Source organism: Phoxinus phoxinus (assembly GCF_949152265.1).
Source record: "Phoxinus phoxinus genome assembly, chromosome: 5".
In the NCBI taxonomy this organism is placed as follows: Eukaryota; Metazoa; Chordata; class Actinopteri; order Cypriniformes; family Leuciscidae; genus Phoxinus; species Phoxinus phoxinus.
This window is the reverse complement of record NC_136880.1, coordinates 33,600,944-33,617,871: the sequence shown is the minus strand read 5'-3', so window position 1 is coordinate 33,617,871 and position 16,928 is coordinate 33,600,944. Positions and strand designations below refer to the sequence as shown.

The following is a 16,928-nucleotide window of genomic DNA, read 5'->3' as shown; positions in this document are numbered from 1 at the left end:
ATGCGAGGAGAAAGGGGGAAATAAAGTGTCTTAGGATTAACAGGCCTTCCTTTCTCACGATGCACCCAGTAATTACTCTTTTTCAAGGGTGAGCCCTAAATAGCACTCGTTGGTTTACTAATTCATTTATATATTCGCCCGCTAATTAAGAACTATGTTTGTTCGAGACAACAACCCGCTTTCTGCCACTGCGTCGCGGGTGGAGTGATGCTTAGCCGTGCTCGAGCGATGGTGCGCTATCTCCCCGAGGTAATTCCTCTGTACGGATCGCCTAAACGCTCTCCCTCAGACGGCCACGGAGGATAGCCTTGAATGAGAAGGAAGGGGAGCGCAAAATTGTGTGGAACCAACAAAACAATTACATCTAATGACTGCAGTAAAAATGACGGTGGAAAGTTTGTGATGTGTAAAAGTGGCTCCCTTCGGTAGACGCACTAAAGTAAAATAGTCGAGCGCATGCTCACTCATTAAAAAGGCTTTGTGAAAAAGGGCAACAATCTTGCTTTATTTACAGGGCTGATTTAAGGATATTGGGAGCTGGTCTAAGCCGGACTCTGGCTATTACAAGAGCTACGGCTCACTCCACTATCGACCAGAGAAGTCTGTTCTCATTTAGGCAATCCTCTTCACCAATGCACACCAGACAAGTGCAGAAGCCTCTGTCTTCTTTTCATTCTCTCCTGCTCTCACTTTCTCCACGGTAAAGCTTCATTTGGGCACATATCAGCCGGGTGCAATTGGATCCAATAGGTTTCATTAGACTGTGTCAGATGACACGATTCCTTCCACTCTTGACAATTAAAAGAGTATCTCTAAAGGGGAAAAGACACCCATGAAAACACTGTGAATGTAACTGGAGGGGTTTCAAAAGTTTGGGGCTTGCAAGTTTTTTTTTCCAATTGTTTTAGAAAGAAGTCTGTCGTGCTCACCAAGGCTGCATTTATTAAAGCAACTATTCAAGCAGCAAAACAATTTACAACTGATAATAATAATAAATGTTCCATGAGTATTAAATCAGCATTTTAGAATGATTTCTGAAAGGAATGCGTGACACTGTAAAAGGTGCTGAAAATTCAGCTCTGCAATCCTAGGAATAAATTACATTTTAATATATTCGTGGAAACTGATACATTTCTTTTCAGGATGCTCTGATGAACTTAATTTTCAAAAGAACAATTTTTAAAATTTTGAACACACACAAACACACACACACACACACACACACACACACACACACACACACACACACACACACACACACACACACACACACACACACACACACACACACACACACACACACACACACACACACACACACACACACACACACACACACACACACACACACACACACACACACACACACACACACACACACTTTTCTTTCATCAGTTTATTTAAAAAGGACCATCTGAACATACTGACTCAATAAAATGATCCCAAAATGTCTAATTATCAGTTTAGTTCAGTCTTCTGGAAGCTGTGTCTGAAATACAACAACAGTTTTTAAAGATTTAAAAGCTACTCATTTCAACAGCTAAGCTATTGTCATACAACTAAAAAAATGTAATCAAGTTACTGCTAACCATATGCAAATATGCAGCTTTAATCACAATTATTTATTAGAGGAGGGTGAAATCTATAAAACAAATCAATTCTTTCTTTATTGGAGCGATAGTAAAATGCGGGACGTGAAAGACAGTCTGGGTAATGATCAATAAACAAGAACCATCAAACCATCATTTTCCCCACTTATTGACCTGAAGTGCTTGATAGCAAAGCCTCTGAGAATTTTATTGTGCGGGAGGATGGTGGCAATAAGACGGGAGAGATATAGTGAGAGAAAAGAGATAAAGAGAAAAAAAGAACGCGAGATCACAGTTAAGAAGACAGGAAGTAACTCCTGTAAAGTCTTTGTAAATTATTACAGTGCTGTAGATTAACAGCAGGAAGTCCATTTTCTGCTCTGCAATTATAGTACTCAGTTTTTCTACAATATACTACACTACCCTGTGTTAAAGACAGTGAGAGCTCACCCAAAAACAAAAGTTCTATTGTTACTTACTCACCCTCATGTCGTCACAAACCTGTATGGCTTTTTTCTTGCGTGGAACACAAAACAAGATATTTACACCCGATTTCCAAGCTGCTCTTTTCAATACTTCCAAAATGAAAGTGGATCCACCGTGGTCACCTTTCCTAGCTTGAATGTTGTGCTAGATAACTATTTTTCCACTCAAGAAAGAAAGTCATACGGTATAGAACAACGATGGCATTTGTGTGTGTGTGTGTGTGTGTGTGTGTGTGTGTGTGTGTGTGTACTGTTCCTTTAAGTCATGTATTGCAGTGTTGTGCAGAGCTGTGTTGTCACTCTCTGACCTGTGCCGTGTCATGCTCGTTGACGGCATCTGTAATTGTGTTGTGCTGTACTGCAGACGATGGCTCTCTGACACAACAGAATCTCTTTTATCACGGCCTTTCATGTGCTCATCAGCTCATCGCCACTAGCAGGCCTGTCCATTATCCAGAGACGCACAACCACTGCCAGAACACTACATGAACACTCCCTGCTGAAAATAACAGCACACGCTGCTTTGATATCATCTCTGTAGCTCAAACAGTACATGGCATTTGCAACACCAAGGTCATGGGTTCAATTGCTAGGGAATGCATGAACTGATAAAATGATAATGTAAAATGTTCTCCCAAATGCATAATGGTTGTAATCTGGTTTAAGATGTGCAAGCTGATGGTGTTCAGCTGGTTTAGGCACTGATAATCATGATTATTAACCACAATTGTTCTGAACTGAGAAATTTCTTTTTTACATTTAATCAGAATTATTGGACTTTCACATAAGCACAAATCAAGAGAACCTCAACTCATATGCAAGGTTGATTTTACATCATCTGGTTTCCTGATTTATTATATTAATTACATACATTAACACACGCTTCCCTCAAAAGCTAGAACAGTGAAATGGACTCTATGCATGATTGCTTCCGCATTTAGTCTCAGGACAGGACAAAGCAATATCAATTCGATGTCACACTAAAGCTTCTGGAACTTATTACTAAAATATTATTGTTTAATATAATATACTAACATATTCTGTTTAATATTATAATAATAACACTTTAATTTGATGGCCCCCTTTAGACATTCTGTTGACATACGAGTAATGTTGCACCAACATGTCAACTAATTCTCTTTATAGTATCAGTAGACTATTAGAAGAGTGTCTGCTTAATATCTGCTAACATTTTATTTTGATAGTATTTTAACAGACATTCTAATGACTATAAGTAACTTTGCAAATACACGTCAACTTATTCTACCATCCCTAATGGTATACTAATATTCTACTGAGAGTTATTTGACATGTATGTGCAACTTACAATCAACAGAATGTGTTAAAGGGAACCATCAAAATAATGTGCAACCTAATAATATATAATAAACGATATTATGGTATAATAATAAACAATACACTCTATTATAATATAATTTAATAATTTGTGATCGACAGTAATCAGAAATATGACAGGGTTTGCTACTACTACAGATTTATATGAGAATACTATACCTGAAGCTTACCAGCTCTTTTTAGTAAAAAATACATAGGCAGTCGCCTAGAATATAGTCCTTTTTTTTTTATTGTAGCAGAGAGATTGCATGAATCGCAAACAATAAAGTTGAGATTCTTGTTTAAATATATTACAATTCCTCACTGAAAAGGTCTGCTTGCAGATATTGACGCATGCAAGAAAACAGACTGGCTGTATTACACTTTCATATGAGCAGAAGCCCAACATGTGTTGTGTTTTCAGATCTTTTTTTTTTTTCAGTGAAGAGAAAGCACATATGCGTTTAAGAGAAAAGTTCTGATTGGGATATTTAAACTCTTGACATCTGGCAACCCAAAGCATGAACGCTTGTTACAATTGAAAGACATCAGAAAAGTAAAAAAAGAAAAGATATTTAAAAAAAAGAAAGATATATTTTATATAGCTTTATATATATATATATATATATATATATTTTTTTTTTTTTTTTTTTTTTTTTTTTATATATATATATATATATATATATTTTTTTTTTTTTTTCAGGATAAATAACCTGCGGGGCAATATTGCAGACATTTATGCTTAATCAAGATATGGAAAAATCGTTATCACAGTTACAACACTATTAAAAGATTAGTTCACTTTCAAATAAAAATGTCCTGATAATTTTCTCACCTCCATGTCATCCAAGATGTCCATGTCTTTCTTTAGTCGAAAAGAAAGGTTTTTGAGGAAAACATTCCAGGAGTTTCTCAATATAATGGACTTATATGGCAACCAACGGTTTGAAGGTTTAAATGTCAGTTTCAGTGTAGCTTCAAAGTCTCAACACGATCCCAGTCGAGAAATAAGGGTCTTATCCAGCGAAACAATTGGTCATTATAAAAAATATATATATATTTTCTTTTTAACCACAAATGCCCGTCATGTACCATCTCGGAGATGGGCCACGCATTGCGTCATCACGTTGGAAAGGTCACGCATCACAAGTTATTTGTCTGTGTACTCCGGTTCAAAAAGGTAGGGAAGGGCGAAACACTCCATCTTTTCTCCTCCAACTTCAAGTATATGATTGTTGTTGTTTTTTAGAAAATGACTGATCGTTTCGCTAGATGAGACTCTTATTTCTCGACTGGGATCATGTAGAAACTTTGAAGCTGCATCGAGACTGACATTTGGACCTTCTTTGAACATTTGAATGATTGGTTGCCATTGAAGTCCATTATATGGAGAAAAATCCTGGAATATTTTCCTCAAAAACCTTTATTTCTTTTCGACTGAAGAAAGAAAGACATGGACATCTTGGATGATATGGGGGTGAGTAAATAATCAGGACATTTTTATTTGAAAGTGAACTAATCCTTTTATCGTGCAGCCCTAGTTTAAGCTGTACTTTTTTTTTTAGCAGGGCAACAATTTTGACACTTTTCTTTTCTCAAAGTTGTCTGGGTAAGTTTCTGCTGGATATGTGGGAATGAGTTAATGGTAGATCCAGATTTAATCGAGGCACTCGAGAGTCATGCAGTGCAAGACAGATGTTTTCAGTAGCCAAGACAACCCTGCAGACTCATCCCTTAGCTCTGTAGCATTGATCAGAGAGACAACCTTCTGTTCATCCTTCTCTCCTGCCTTGCTTTTAATAACACCACTTTCTTTTGAGATTAAACAAAATTAAATGAGCATCACACTTTTTATAGCACTCAACTCTTAAAAAGAACCCCTAGGATGCAAGCTATACTTAAAAGTATTCATTCGCTTTAATATTTACTCCCACACCTGCAGCATAATCAATCTATTAAACACTTTATGAGCTGATGTTGTAATGTGTTTGACCTTTAGAGCGGTACTCACTGGACTGTGGTGGTTATGTGGAGTTTGCGCAGACCGGGAGTGGGAAACTGCCGAGAGTTGATGTAGGAAACTTTTGTCATGGCTGTGTTGATGCTCTCCAAGTCATCTGCCTCCATGACCAGCACTGACTGAGCCGGGTTGAAGTGGAACTGAGAGGGATCAAGAGAGTGTGAGAATTTTCATAATCAAGAGAGAGAGGAAAAAAAACTTAAAGCAAAGGAGCGAATGAACAAGTCAACACATTTACATATAGATGAATAAATGAGGGCTGGGAATGACTGATGTCAAAGGATTCTCAAATATATTCAGATGATATTATAGAGATGGACAAAGAATGGAATGCCTATAATCTTTCCATGCAAGGCTTTGCATATATGTAGCGTGTGTGTGTGTGAGCATGTACCTTTATGCCTTTGCCCAGACTTTCAAGCGAGCTGATGTCCAGGCCCTCCTTGCAAGCCTGTAGGCAGGAGATCACCTTTTGAGTTGCGATCTTCCCAGGTCGGATAGTCAAGCCTGAGAGGCTTCCCCGGAAATACTGTGTGAACCGTGGAGTGGTCACCTCTCCTCCTGTAAACAAACACACTCAAATTTAGGCACATACATAGTCATGGTAGCTGGCAACAAAATATAGTGTGCAAAAGCAAAAGACATCAGAAGCTGAGTGACACTCTGTTTGCATGCGTGTCAAAATGTCAAAAACACCTTATCACAATACTGACTCCAGAGCTACGAAGACAAGCCTGTCTCCTGAAATGCAACCATCTGCTCGATTTTAAAAACAAGTGTTTTTTGTATTCTTTGCTGTAAATGGTAACCCACAATCCTGTGTGAATGTGATTCAGCAGTTTATCAAAAGAACAAAATTAGATCTGATGGACCAGTTGCATGAAGTCAGTTCATTTATAAATGCTATATAAACGTGTGTATATATACACACACACACACACACACACACACACACACACACACACACACACACACACACACACGTTTACATATATATATATATACACACACACGCAAAAAAGATGTATAATATATATATATTTATATATATATATATATATATATATATATATGAGGAGCTCTTTTCCAAAACGCTATAAATCCATTTCAATAGTTTTCAGGAAAATGACATTTTTTACCTAGACCCATACATTTTGTGAATATTCAATTTATCCTGTTTAAATGGTTGTGTGCCTCAGTCTGAACATGTTGAACAATGATTATTAAATCAAACAACAATATTGTTGATGATAAATTCAAAGTTAATTTATTTATTTTTCAAAACGCTATAAATCCATCAATTGTTTCCAAAAAATGTATGGTTTGTCTTTAATACTTTAATTTAATTTAAATTAAACAAGTGCAAATGCATGAAATAAATAAAAGGCCACTATAATAAATAGTTAAATAAAATAAATAGTACAAATAAAATAAATAATTCCAATGACACATTTTAATATTGTCCAGCACATAACACTCATATACCAGTCCTTAAATACAACAATGTTAAACATTTATTTAAATCATTTAGTAATTTAGGCTAATTGTAATTTGGTGCCGAACCTGACAAAAGTAATGATAGCCTAGTAATGATAACAATATATTCAATAAGTTATTTAGTAATACAGAGTCAGTTTTAGTAAAGTGTCAAACCTGTAACAAATAGGACCAATTTGTCCACTACATATGCATGAAAAAACGAATTATTAAATAATGATAACGATATTCAATAGGCAAGTCATTCAGTAATAAATAAATAAAATAAAAATCAAGATAATAAATAAATATCAGATCGTCCGGTGACAGCCTCTCGGCCTGACAGAAACCTGTGGGAGCAGCTTTGTTGACACTGTTGGTATTAACGCGCCTCCCGCGAATCTTCTTTTGTTGTTGTTTTTTGTGATTATCTTTGTCCAGTCTGCGATTTGTAATCTTTAAAGCACTCATTTTGAGGAATTAATGAAATAAACGTCTGTTCAGATCGCCGCCTATTTTGATTGCTTAGAACGCGCCCGAATTCTGATTGGTCGAGAGGATGTATCGCGTTTAGGCTAAAAATAGGTTTGGCGCTTATCGCGTTTTGGAAAGAAACTGCATCTTGCAGTACATTTTAAACCAGGAAACATCGCGATTTTGGCGTGACACGTTGATGGAGCAGTGAATAGGTTCAGTGCACAGCAAAATGACATGATAAACTCATTTTTTTTTTAAATGGCGTTTATCGCGTTTTGGAAAAGAGCTCTTCATATATATATATATATATATATACCGGTAGTATATATAGTATATTATACATCTTGACCCGGATACAATTTGATTTTTCCCAAAAACATTGTCATATTGAATTAAACATTTCTGAATTTGCTCACACCGAGTATAACAACTTCCCAGAATCGTTTGGATAATTTTTGTACTTTTTTGGGGATTTTATTTCTCCCAAGTTGGTTACAATCAATCAGTTTAAAAAATAACTACAAAACCTGTCCTAACATAAAGAAAACAAGTTGACAAAAAGATTAAATTCAATATCTGGTGATAATCATAAGATAACCGGGAACCGGGAACACCACAAGCGTGACTTTGTTCCTGGTTAAACATTAAAAGCACACTATTGATGATAAACACCTTTTCTCTTTTTTCTTTTTTTTCTTTTTACATATTTTGTTGAATATTGACAAAATTATCCACAAATAATGCTTTTTTCACTCAAAAACGGAGGTGCATTAAGCTCATATCAATGAGGAATTTGATTAGTCAGTTCCAAAAAGAAATACAAAATCTGTCCTAATTGAAAGAAAGCAAGTTGACAAAAAGATTGAATCCAATATTGGTGATAATATAGCATAACAGGCAATTTTTAAAAGGCATGTCATTTTTGACCGGGAAATCAAAGGTGTTACAGGGTTTTCAACACCGCATAAGGGATCAATTAATTTTACAGTTCTTGCAAGCTAGTGCTATATTGTAATGATAGTCCTCAAATATTGTATTTGCTCAGCAAGTGATTCAGCTCAAAACACTTAAATTACGATAATTTCAGCCTTATGTGTTGTTGGTTGTTAAACACTTCACATTAATAAAATTCAGCATGAAATAAATAAAAAAATTACTGTTTTCTAAATGCATGATATTGATCTTAAAGTTAAAATTTGTACCTACATTTTTAATGTTATAACATTTCATAACTCACTCTTCTAGTGAAACAACAGACGTATCTCTGGTGCAATATATATACATATATATATATATATATATACATAAAATAAATAACTAGTCACACTGACCGACTTAATAGGTTCCTCGATAAGATGAGAGGGCGTTTAACACATGCTGTTTTCCCTCCCATACATCCCTCACTGATGAGCTGGCAGATTTGGAGTCTAATAGCTCCAGATGCAGTGAATTCTGTCACTCGTAAAGCCTCACAATGAGGGTCTGCGCTTCCAATCCTTAATTGCTTCCGTTTTAAATTATTTAGTTGACAGATGTTATCAATTAAATGTTATTCCACAGATGAAACAGCAGAGGAACATTTGCATTCTCGCTCGTGCTCCCCCTAAAGGACAAAAGCGCTAATGAGACTGCAGTCATCGCGTGGCATATAAGAGCTGTCACCGTCACATCTGTATCGATCAGTAGATCATAACAGACAATAACAAGCAGAACGCATCCTAAGCACAGTGTAAAAGACACGGTCATGACCTTACATTTAGATAAGCACATCTGATCTCTTATAACCCAAAATAATCATAATTATGCTACTGAGACGGTGCAGCTCAGTGATGACCTTATTTATCTCACTTTATACACACTTATTATAGGGCAGCATTTCTTTTTAATTCTTGAAATTAACATGAATCATTTACTGAAATGGATGACTTTTTAATCAAACTTTTATGGTGCTTTTGAACACAACTTTTACACACACAAAAAAAGGATTTACATGTCTTTCTTAAAATTCTTGGGGGATTTTATTTTTTATGAAAGAAAGTGATATTTTTTTTTTCAGCAAGCATGCATTAAATTGATCAAAAATGAAAGCAAAGACATTTACCATGATACTTAAAGGAACCGTATGCAAGAAATGTATTTAAAAAATCATAAAATGGCCCTGATATGTTAGCCTGGTTCTACCAGACTCTCGTATATTTCATTTGTACAGAGAGTCTGGCCTCTCTCCATTGACAAACGTTAACTTCCTTTAAGGCGGGTACTCTGTTGAAGTTTAAAATTATTGGATCTGCCCAGAGTCACTCTGGATCTGCCATAACCAATCGCTAACGTTTGGTCGTGACGTATGATGACTCAAACTAGCGTACAACCTCAACGTCATCGTTCTCAGCCACTCCCTCTGTTCGCTGATTGGACCTGTAAAAAATTGACTGGAGAAAACCCAAGAATACACCACAATCCCAGACGTAGTTCTGAAGGAAAATCAAAATTGAGCGGAAGTACGTAGGAGGGCGGAGCCAGGCTACTGATATGTCAGTAGACATTAAGAAATCATGTTCATTTCAAATACTTATATCACTGACAACAGTAGTCCGGCCAGGATATTGTCATTTAAAAGTGAAGTTGCAGCCCTCAACTGATGTTGATGTTGTCATGTTGTGTTATGGCCTGATGCACCACCCTGCACCTATCTACCAATCATGAAGTCAGTAGTGTTTCGGCATCCGGGTTGCCAGCTCTGCTCTAGTCTTGCCATTGGAAGCTTCTTGTAGCAGCCTACGTTCCTGCTTGATCCTGCAGCCTATCTGGCAACCTCGAGTCAGGGGGGAGGGGATACACCGCTCTACAGTAATTTGAAAGTGATTGCAGTACCAGTTTTGGCCACAATCTTACATATGGTTCCCTTAAGATTTCATTTTCAAATAAATACTGCTCTTTCTAACGTTTTATCTATCAAAGAATCCTGGAAAAGACACCCTTACAGTTTTCACACTTCATTAGCAGCACAACCATTTTTAATTTAAATGATAAATGTTTCCTGAGCTCCAAATCAGCATTTTAAACATATTGTGTTGACTGAAGTAATGTCTGCTAAATATGCTGCTTTAAAAATAAAATTTTTATTATATTTTAAAATGCAAATGTAAATATAGTTTTGATCAATTCAAATGCAGAATTGGTAAACATAGGATGCTTCTTTTAAAAAATCGCACCGATCCCAAATTTTCAAACAGTAGTGTATAACTTCACTCCTATTGCTGAAAAAGTATGTTTAGAGCATTATTACATTAAACACATAAATTACACGAGACACCAGTCAATGTCCTAACGAAGAAAACGAAAGAAAATCCTATTTGAGGTCTCGCGAAGACAATTGCCACCAAACCCTATTTCTACCTCGAAGAAGACAAGGATCTCTATTTGGCCTGAACAAATACCATACTCGCTTTCCATTATGAGGTGGCTTGTCGTTACATTGTTGATTGCACCGAGTGAAAATGGACAGGGTGCGAGAAGCAATCTGGACCGCTAATTGCTTGAAAAGTTATCAGTTGCGGTTTAGTGGAGCTTAGACCAGCTTCATTGGGATGTAATAGCAAGTGAACTTGTCCTCCATTCAGGGTCTCTTAATCCTCACTATGGGTCTCTTGTAAAAAAGGAAGAAGAAAAAAAAAGATTCACAATTCAAAGCGAAAGAAGAAGAGAAAATAATCCGCAATCAGCACGGATGAAAAGAAATGTAAAATGGTGCTGAAAAGTCAGAACTTTAGGACCTCGCCGCCTAAACCAATGATTTAGCCGTGACTTCATTCCCTCCGAGCCTTGTTTAATTATTTAGCTCGTGAAAGCGATGTTAAGGACAGTCTTCTCCATTCAAATGCGATCATTAGCTCCATTTCAAAAGGCTGAAATTGACAGGCCGTGTTTCTTTTTTGATGTTTTCACGCCTGAGTCTCTTTGATTAAATGAGGAATCAGGGTAGCCTGGGGCCAAACACATCGCCTCTCTCTTTGTATTCGAACCACCACTGCCGTGCTCACACTGTCATATCAATAATGTAGATATCTCTTAGTCACACCCTCTCATTCTCACTCTCGATCTGATCACATCTCAAAAAACGGTAGATGGCGATTCATCGACTAACCCTAACCACAGTTATGCCACCATTTCATTTTATCGATACTCCTTTTCAAATGGTAATCAAAACAACGGCTCTTTCATGGTCTCACCTTGCCAGCAGGCACCCACGGTCAGCTGCACATCGATCTCAGAAGGGTGGATGGGCCAGTCGTCTGTCACGAGGTAGGGTTCGTACGTCACTCCGTCTACGAAGAGCGTCACTGAAGGAAACTCCACATTGATGACGTAGTAATGCCACTCTTTGTCACAGATCTGGAAACGAGAAATAGAACAAGTTTAGTATATTTGTTCGTGTAGTTAAAAGGGAAATTGGTTAAACCTGACCCGATAGGATTCACTTCTTAGAGACATCTTTTTTGTGTACGTACAAAATGGAAAAATAAAACGGGATTCTAAACGTGTCGTATAAAGTTACATTTTTATTAAAAGAACACGTCATCTTCTTGAAGGTCACCAGAAACATCATCTAAAATAATCTTAAAATTAATAAATATCTTATCTAATCTCTTATCAGCTACTTGATTGATCCATCATGACTTATCCATATAGTTAAAATAGACAGTAAAACTTTCCCAGAATCCAGTCTGGGTCACTCCAACTCCAAACTAGAAACAGGACACACTGTTCTATATGGAAGGAACATTTACAGTGAGTCCATCGGTTATGGGTTCTTATCTGAACGATATATGTGCTTCTATAGCTTAATCTATAGTTAATCAACATAACGTTTTCAGTTCAGGTTTACATGTCCTTAATGACACTGAAATTTAACTTAATTTGCCTTCATTAGCTATACTATTCATCATTTGTCATAATGTCCTATTAAATTAATTGGGTATAATTATGAGCAGACGCTAATTATAGGGACAATGATTTTAGAACGAGAAACATCAGATCACTTTACTTATCAATGCAAACCAATCAGAGCCATTTAAAGTTCCTCTACACTTTACAAATTAACAAATTAACTTTTTCTGTCGACATTTTATTCCATTTTGTTGAATAGGCCCTGTGAACATGTGAGCGGCCCCTACGAAATAAAAATGAGTGACACTTCGAAAAATCAATGAAATCTTAATTTCATTAAGATTAACTCTGCCACCTGTTCATACTTACAGGCAATGCATGGTGATTATCAGTGCACATAATTTCATGATAATTTTCTAGTATCGTGCAGTAAACATGCTTATGCATACTCCACACACTCGTGTGCTGTCACAGAGAACACCATATGGAACTGAAGATGCCTGGGTGGATGTTGCTGAGCTACTGCAGAGAGGAGTTAATGGAGAGATGAGCCAGGTCTCCAGAGAGAGGCTCTCTCTCTCTCTCTCTCTCTCTCTCTCTGTCTCTCTCTGCTGCCTCTGGGGACAGATCTCACTCCACATCTCTATTCCCCTCTTTCTCTTATCTCTCCTTTTCTAGAATAGATATTCTCTTTATCTCCATCTCACTAGACTCGTCAAAAAGCTCTCTATTTCTCCATTCTTTTGAAAGCAATCTTACTCTATCAGCCAAACCTTTTTCTGCCCTTTCCAATGTCACAAACATGCACACAACAGACACACACACATACTCAACACAAAGTGCCATATTTTCTCGTTTGGGCACTTGATTTGAAATCCAGGATCAGAAGAGGCAGTCTTGGGTTAAGAAACTAAAACGGTCAATTAAATTAAATGTCTTGGTCATTACTGGCTGTCATTGTCAGTTGGCTTAAAAAAATTGGTTGGGATTCAAACCCCTTGCACTTACAATTCAGGTTTATATCTGACCTATAGGTGTACTGAAAGTAATTAATATAATATAATATAATATAATATTAAACACAATATAATATTTAACCCTTGTTGTACGCATTAACACCCTTTTTTGCATTGCGATTGACTGTTTTAACTAAAGATTTAGGTTGTAATTGGGATGGAATACCTGTATTATAAAAAGAGAGCAGAAATTATAATTATGCGTAGCTAAGCTATTAAAGAAAAAGAAAAAAAGACTTCAAAAAGTCTCCAGAAATAAAACTGCAAAAAATAAGCTCATGCAATTTCGACGTCCAGTGTCAGTGAGGCATGAAAACAGCAGCATTAGCACTGGTTAATTAAACAGCTCATGCAACGTCTCTCAAAAACTGGTCTTATGCTCAGAGTATGAAAACGAATAGCCTGCAGTGTGTAAACATGTGGACAACACTCGAAGCTTGTTAATTGCAACGTAATTCTGTGCAAATAGGCACAGTTCATCAAATTCTGGAGACAGGCATTTCCACATCTATTAACCAGTTAATAGTGAATTTCCTTACTGTATCTAAACTAAGAATGTGCAAAATTACATAACAGACATCTGTCTGTCTGTCTGTCTGTCTCTAATAATTTGTTAGTAATTCCAGTCTTACTACATGTACGAACCTAGGGTTGTAACACATTTTTATAATGCCCACCTTTGGTCTTCATTGGCTGCCTGTGAACAACGTCTTTGACCCGCTCTCAAACACTATAGTTGTACAGTAACTGAGGCCTGCAAGAGCTTGGTTCGTGTTGTCGACATGTCGAGGCGATGTTTTGTGCTGCAAAAACAAATCCACTTTGCATGCACTTTCAAAGAACGAGGACTCAGGCTCGAATTGATATGGTAAAACCGACATTAAAAACACGGGTAACTTCCTGTGTAACTGCTGAAGAAGTCTTCTGAGTTGAAATACAGATACGGTAACGAGCGTTTAATTTCCGACACGCGCTAAGCGGTAGACCAATCACAAGACTGGGCTTTTTGACCAATCAGAACAGAGTAGGCTCTCGGAAAGGAGGGGTTTAAAGAGATTGAATCCTTTATCGAGCCATTTCAGACACTGTGAGAACACATGTGATACACATAATGAGAAAATTAAAGCGTTTTCTGACCTTGAATGCATGTAAACCTGTTGTAGAACTCCAAAACAAAAGTAGGAACCTTTAAAAAAGCATAATAGGGGCACTTTAACTTCAAATTCAATTAATAACATTTTATAGTAACATTGCTTTGGAGTGTTTGTACCCAACAAAAACACACTGTAGAAGAAAAAAACATTGTTTACAGTCTCTGCATGTGAAAAGTGATTGCATTCATTCATATTTTTTATTTGAGGGGTCTCTGACATGAGTTTTAAAGCACCGCTGTTAAAAAAAAAAGAAGAAAAAAAAAGGAATAACTAACAAATATGTTTAAACCTATTAACATCACTAACTTCGAAAACTTCAGATTTTCGACCAATATCTCATGTGTCACTTCTGTCTAAGTTGATGGAGAAGCTTGTTTTCTCCCAGCTTCAGTCTCACCTACAACTGCACGTCATTAGTGATAAATTTCAGTCCGGTTTCAGGTCCAGACATAGCACTGAATCAGCGTTACTGAGGGTCCATGATGACATTCTTGGAGCTCTGGATAGTAAAAGCTCTGTGGTTTTGGTACGACTGGACCTTACCGCTGCATTTGACACCGAGGATCATTCCATCCTCATCTCCCGTCTTCAACATTTTGTTGGTTTGCAGGGCGCAGTGCTCAATTGGTTCTCATCATATCTCACTAACAGAACTTTTTCAGTAATGCCCGACGACTTTTCCTCTTCATCTGCCCCTCTGTCATCCGGTGTGCCTCAAGGATCCATTCTCGGTCCTGTTCTGTTCTCTCTCTATATGCTGCCACTTGGACAACTCATCTCCAATCATAACGTTCATTTTCATTTCTATGCAGACGACCTCCAGATCTACCTTCCTGTGATTCTGGAATATTCTGGAGTATAAGGTCCTGCTGTTCGTGTTCAAGGCCATCAATGATCTGGCCCCGGTCTACCTCGCCGATTTAGTAACGGTCTATCATCCACCCAGAACTCTCCGCTCATCTGAACACACCTCTCTGGTCATTCCCAAATTTAAATATAAAAAGTTTGGAGGCCGGTCATTTGCTGTCCAGGGCCCTAATCTGTGGAACGCTTTACCAACACTCCTACGAAGCATCACCGTGTTGAGTGTTTTTAAATCGCAGTTGAAATCACATCTGTTCAGACAAGCTTTTAACACGTAACCTCCGACTCTAGCTGATATTTGTGTTTTCCCTTTTTTCTGTTGTCTATTGATGCTTTTACTGGAAAGCGCCTTGTGCACCTTTTGGCTGTTGTAAGGCGCTATAAAAATAAAAATTGATTGATTGATTGATTGACTAACTTGTTGGTTGTTGACCCGCTAGTTGACCACTTTACACATATCTATTTGAATCAGATTGATATTGCTTTCGACTGCCATTTACTACAGCGTTGATGGCATGTCAACCTCTGCAGACTCCATCCGGTCTCGTCCTCATTACATGTCCGTCGAGGAACAAACAGAACACCGCTATGTGTGAGACTGTACATGCTTGGCTGCTAATGAAAAACACACATGAAGCATTAATCTTGGCCTGACAGGAGATGATTTTGGCTGTTTCAGCACACAAAGGCACACGCCGCCAAGGATTAAAACATGCTTACATTTGGCCTCCTCCTCCACCCCCACCCCTCGCTCGCGCTTCACAATTTTTTTATTTTGCTGCAAAATTTTTTAATCTGTTACCTTGTCAACAAACCGCATCCACGACCTTCAGAGCAAACAAATAAATGAGTGTGTGACAATAAGCGAGAGCTGGAACACAAATCACACCTAGAACTTTACGTCTCTCTACATGCACAGGCATCATTGTGTCATGTTGGCTGCAGGAGAGAAATGCCTCTCTGGCTGCGGCGGTACAGGCCTGCTCCTCATTCAACATTAATGCATTGTGTTCGCAGGCTTGTGCTGTTGCCTCAGATAAGGTTTGCAATACACTGAGACGCTGGTCTCTAACAAAGGTTGATATTATATAATATCTCAGATATTCAAGAAATAAAAAGAATGAAAATTAATATATATATATATATATATATATTATAGGGGTTACCAAGATAAAGTTATACATATTCAGCTGGTCATGTGATCTCAACCCGCTCCATGTAAAAAAGAAATCAAATAATTATGCAAGCATTTTATGTTACATGGAGCCATCATCTCATTTTAAACATATTTTTAAAAATTACTTATAATTTTTTTGGGGGGGACAAAAAAGCAACAACATGAAAATTGTAATGTTTTTGATTTAGCAATAATAGAATGAAAGCATAAATACATATGTAGTATTGTCTCTGATTTAAACATCAGTAGCAAAAACATAGTTAATTAATTTAATAAATCAGTTCTTTGATTAAAAGACCCGTTTGTGCAGTCATATATATAAAAAAGTCTCCATGTGGCAATTTTTATATAATAAAATATATTCAAAAACATTTTTAAGTTTAAAGGGGTCATGACATGTTTTTTATTTTATTATTATGTTCCCTTAGGTGCAATTATAGTATTACTA

General features: G+C 37.0%; 1 protein-coding gene across 1 annotated transcript in view; it reads right to left on the bottom strand.

Moving 5' to 3' along the window:
• clstn2a (calsyntenin 2a) overlaps positions 1-16,928 on the bottom strand; it is a 222,012-nt gene that overhangs the window by 7,610 nt on the left and 197,474 nt on the right. The window contains exons 9-11 of the mRNA XM_079614168.1: positions 11,612-11,774; positions 5,824-5,990; positions 5,421-5,569 (exon numbers count right to left, since the gene is read on the bottom strand). Of these exons, the coding sequence (XP_079470294.1) occupies positions 5,421-5,569; positions 5,824-5,990; positions 11,612-11,774 (479 nt within the window). The remainder of the gene's footprint in view (positions 1-5,420; positions 5,570-5,823; positions 5,991-11,611; positions 11,775-16,928) is intronic.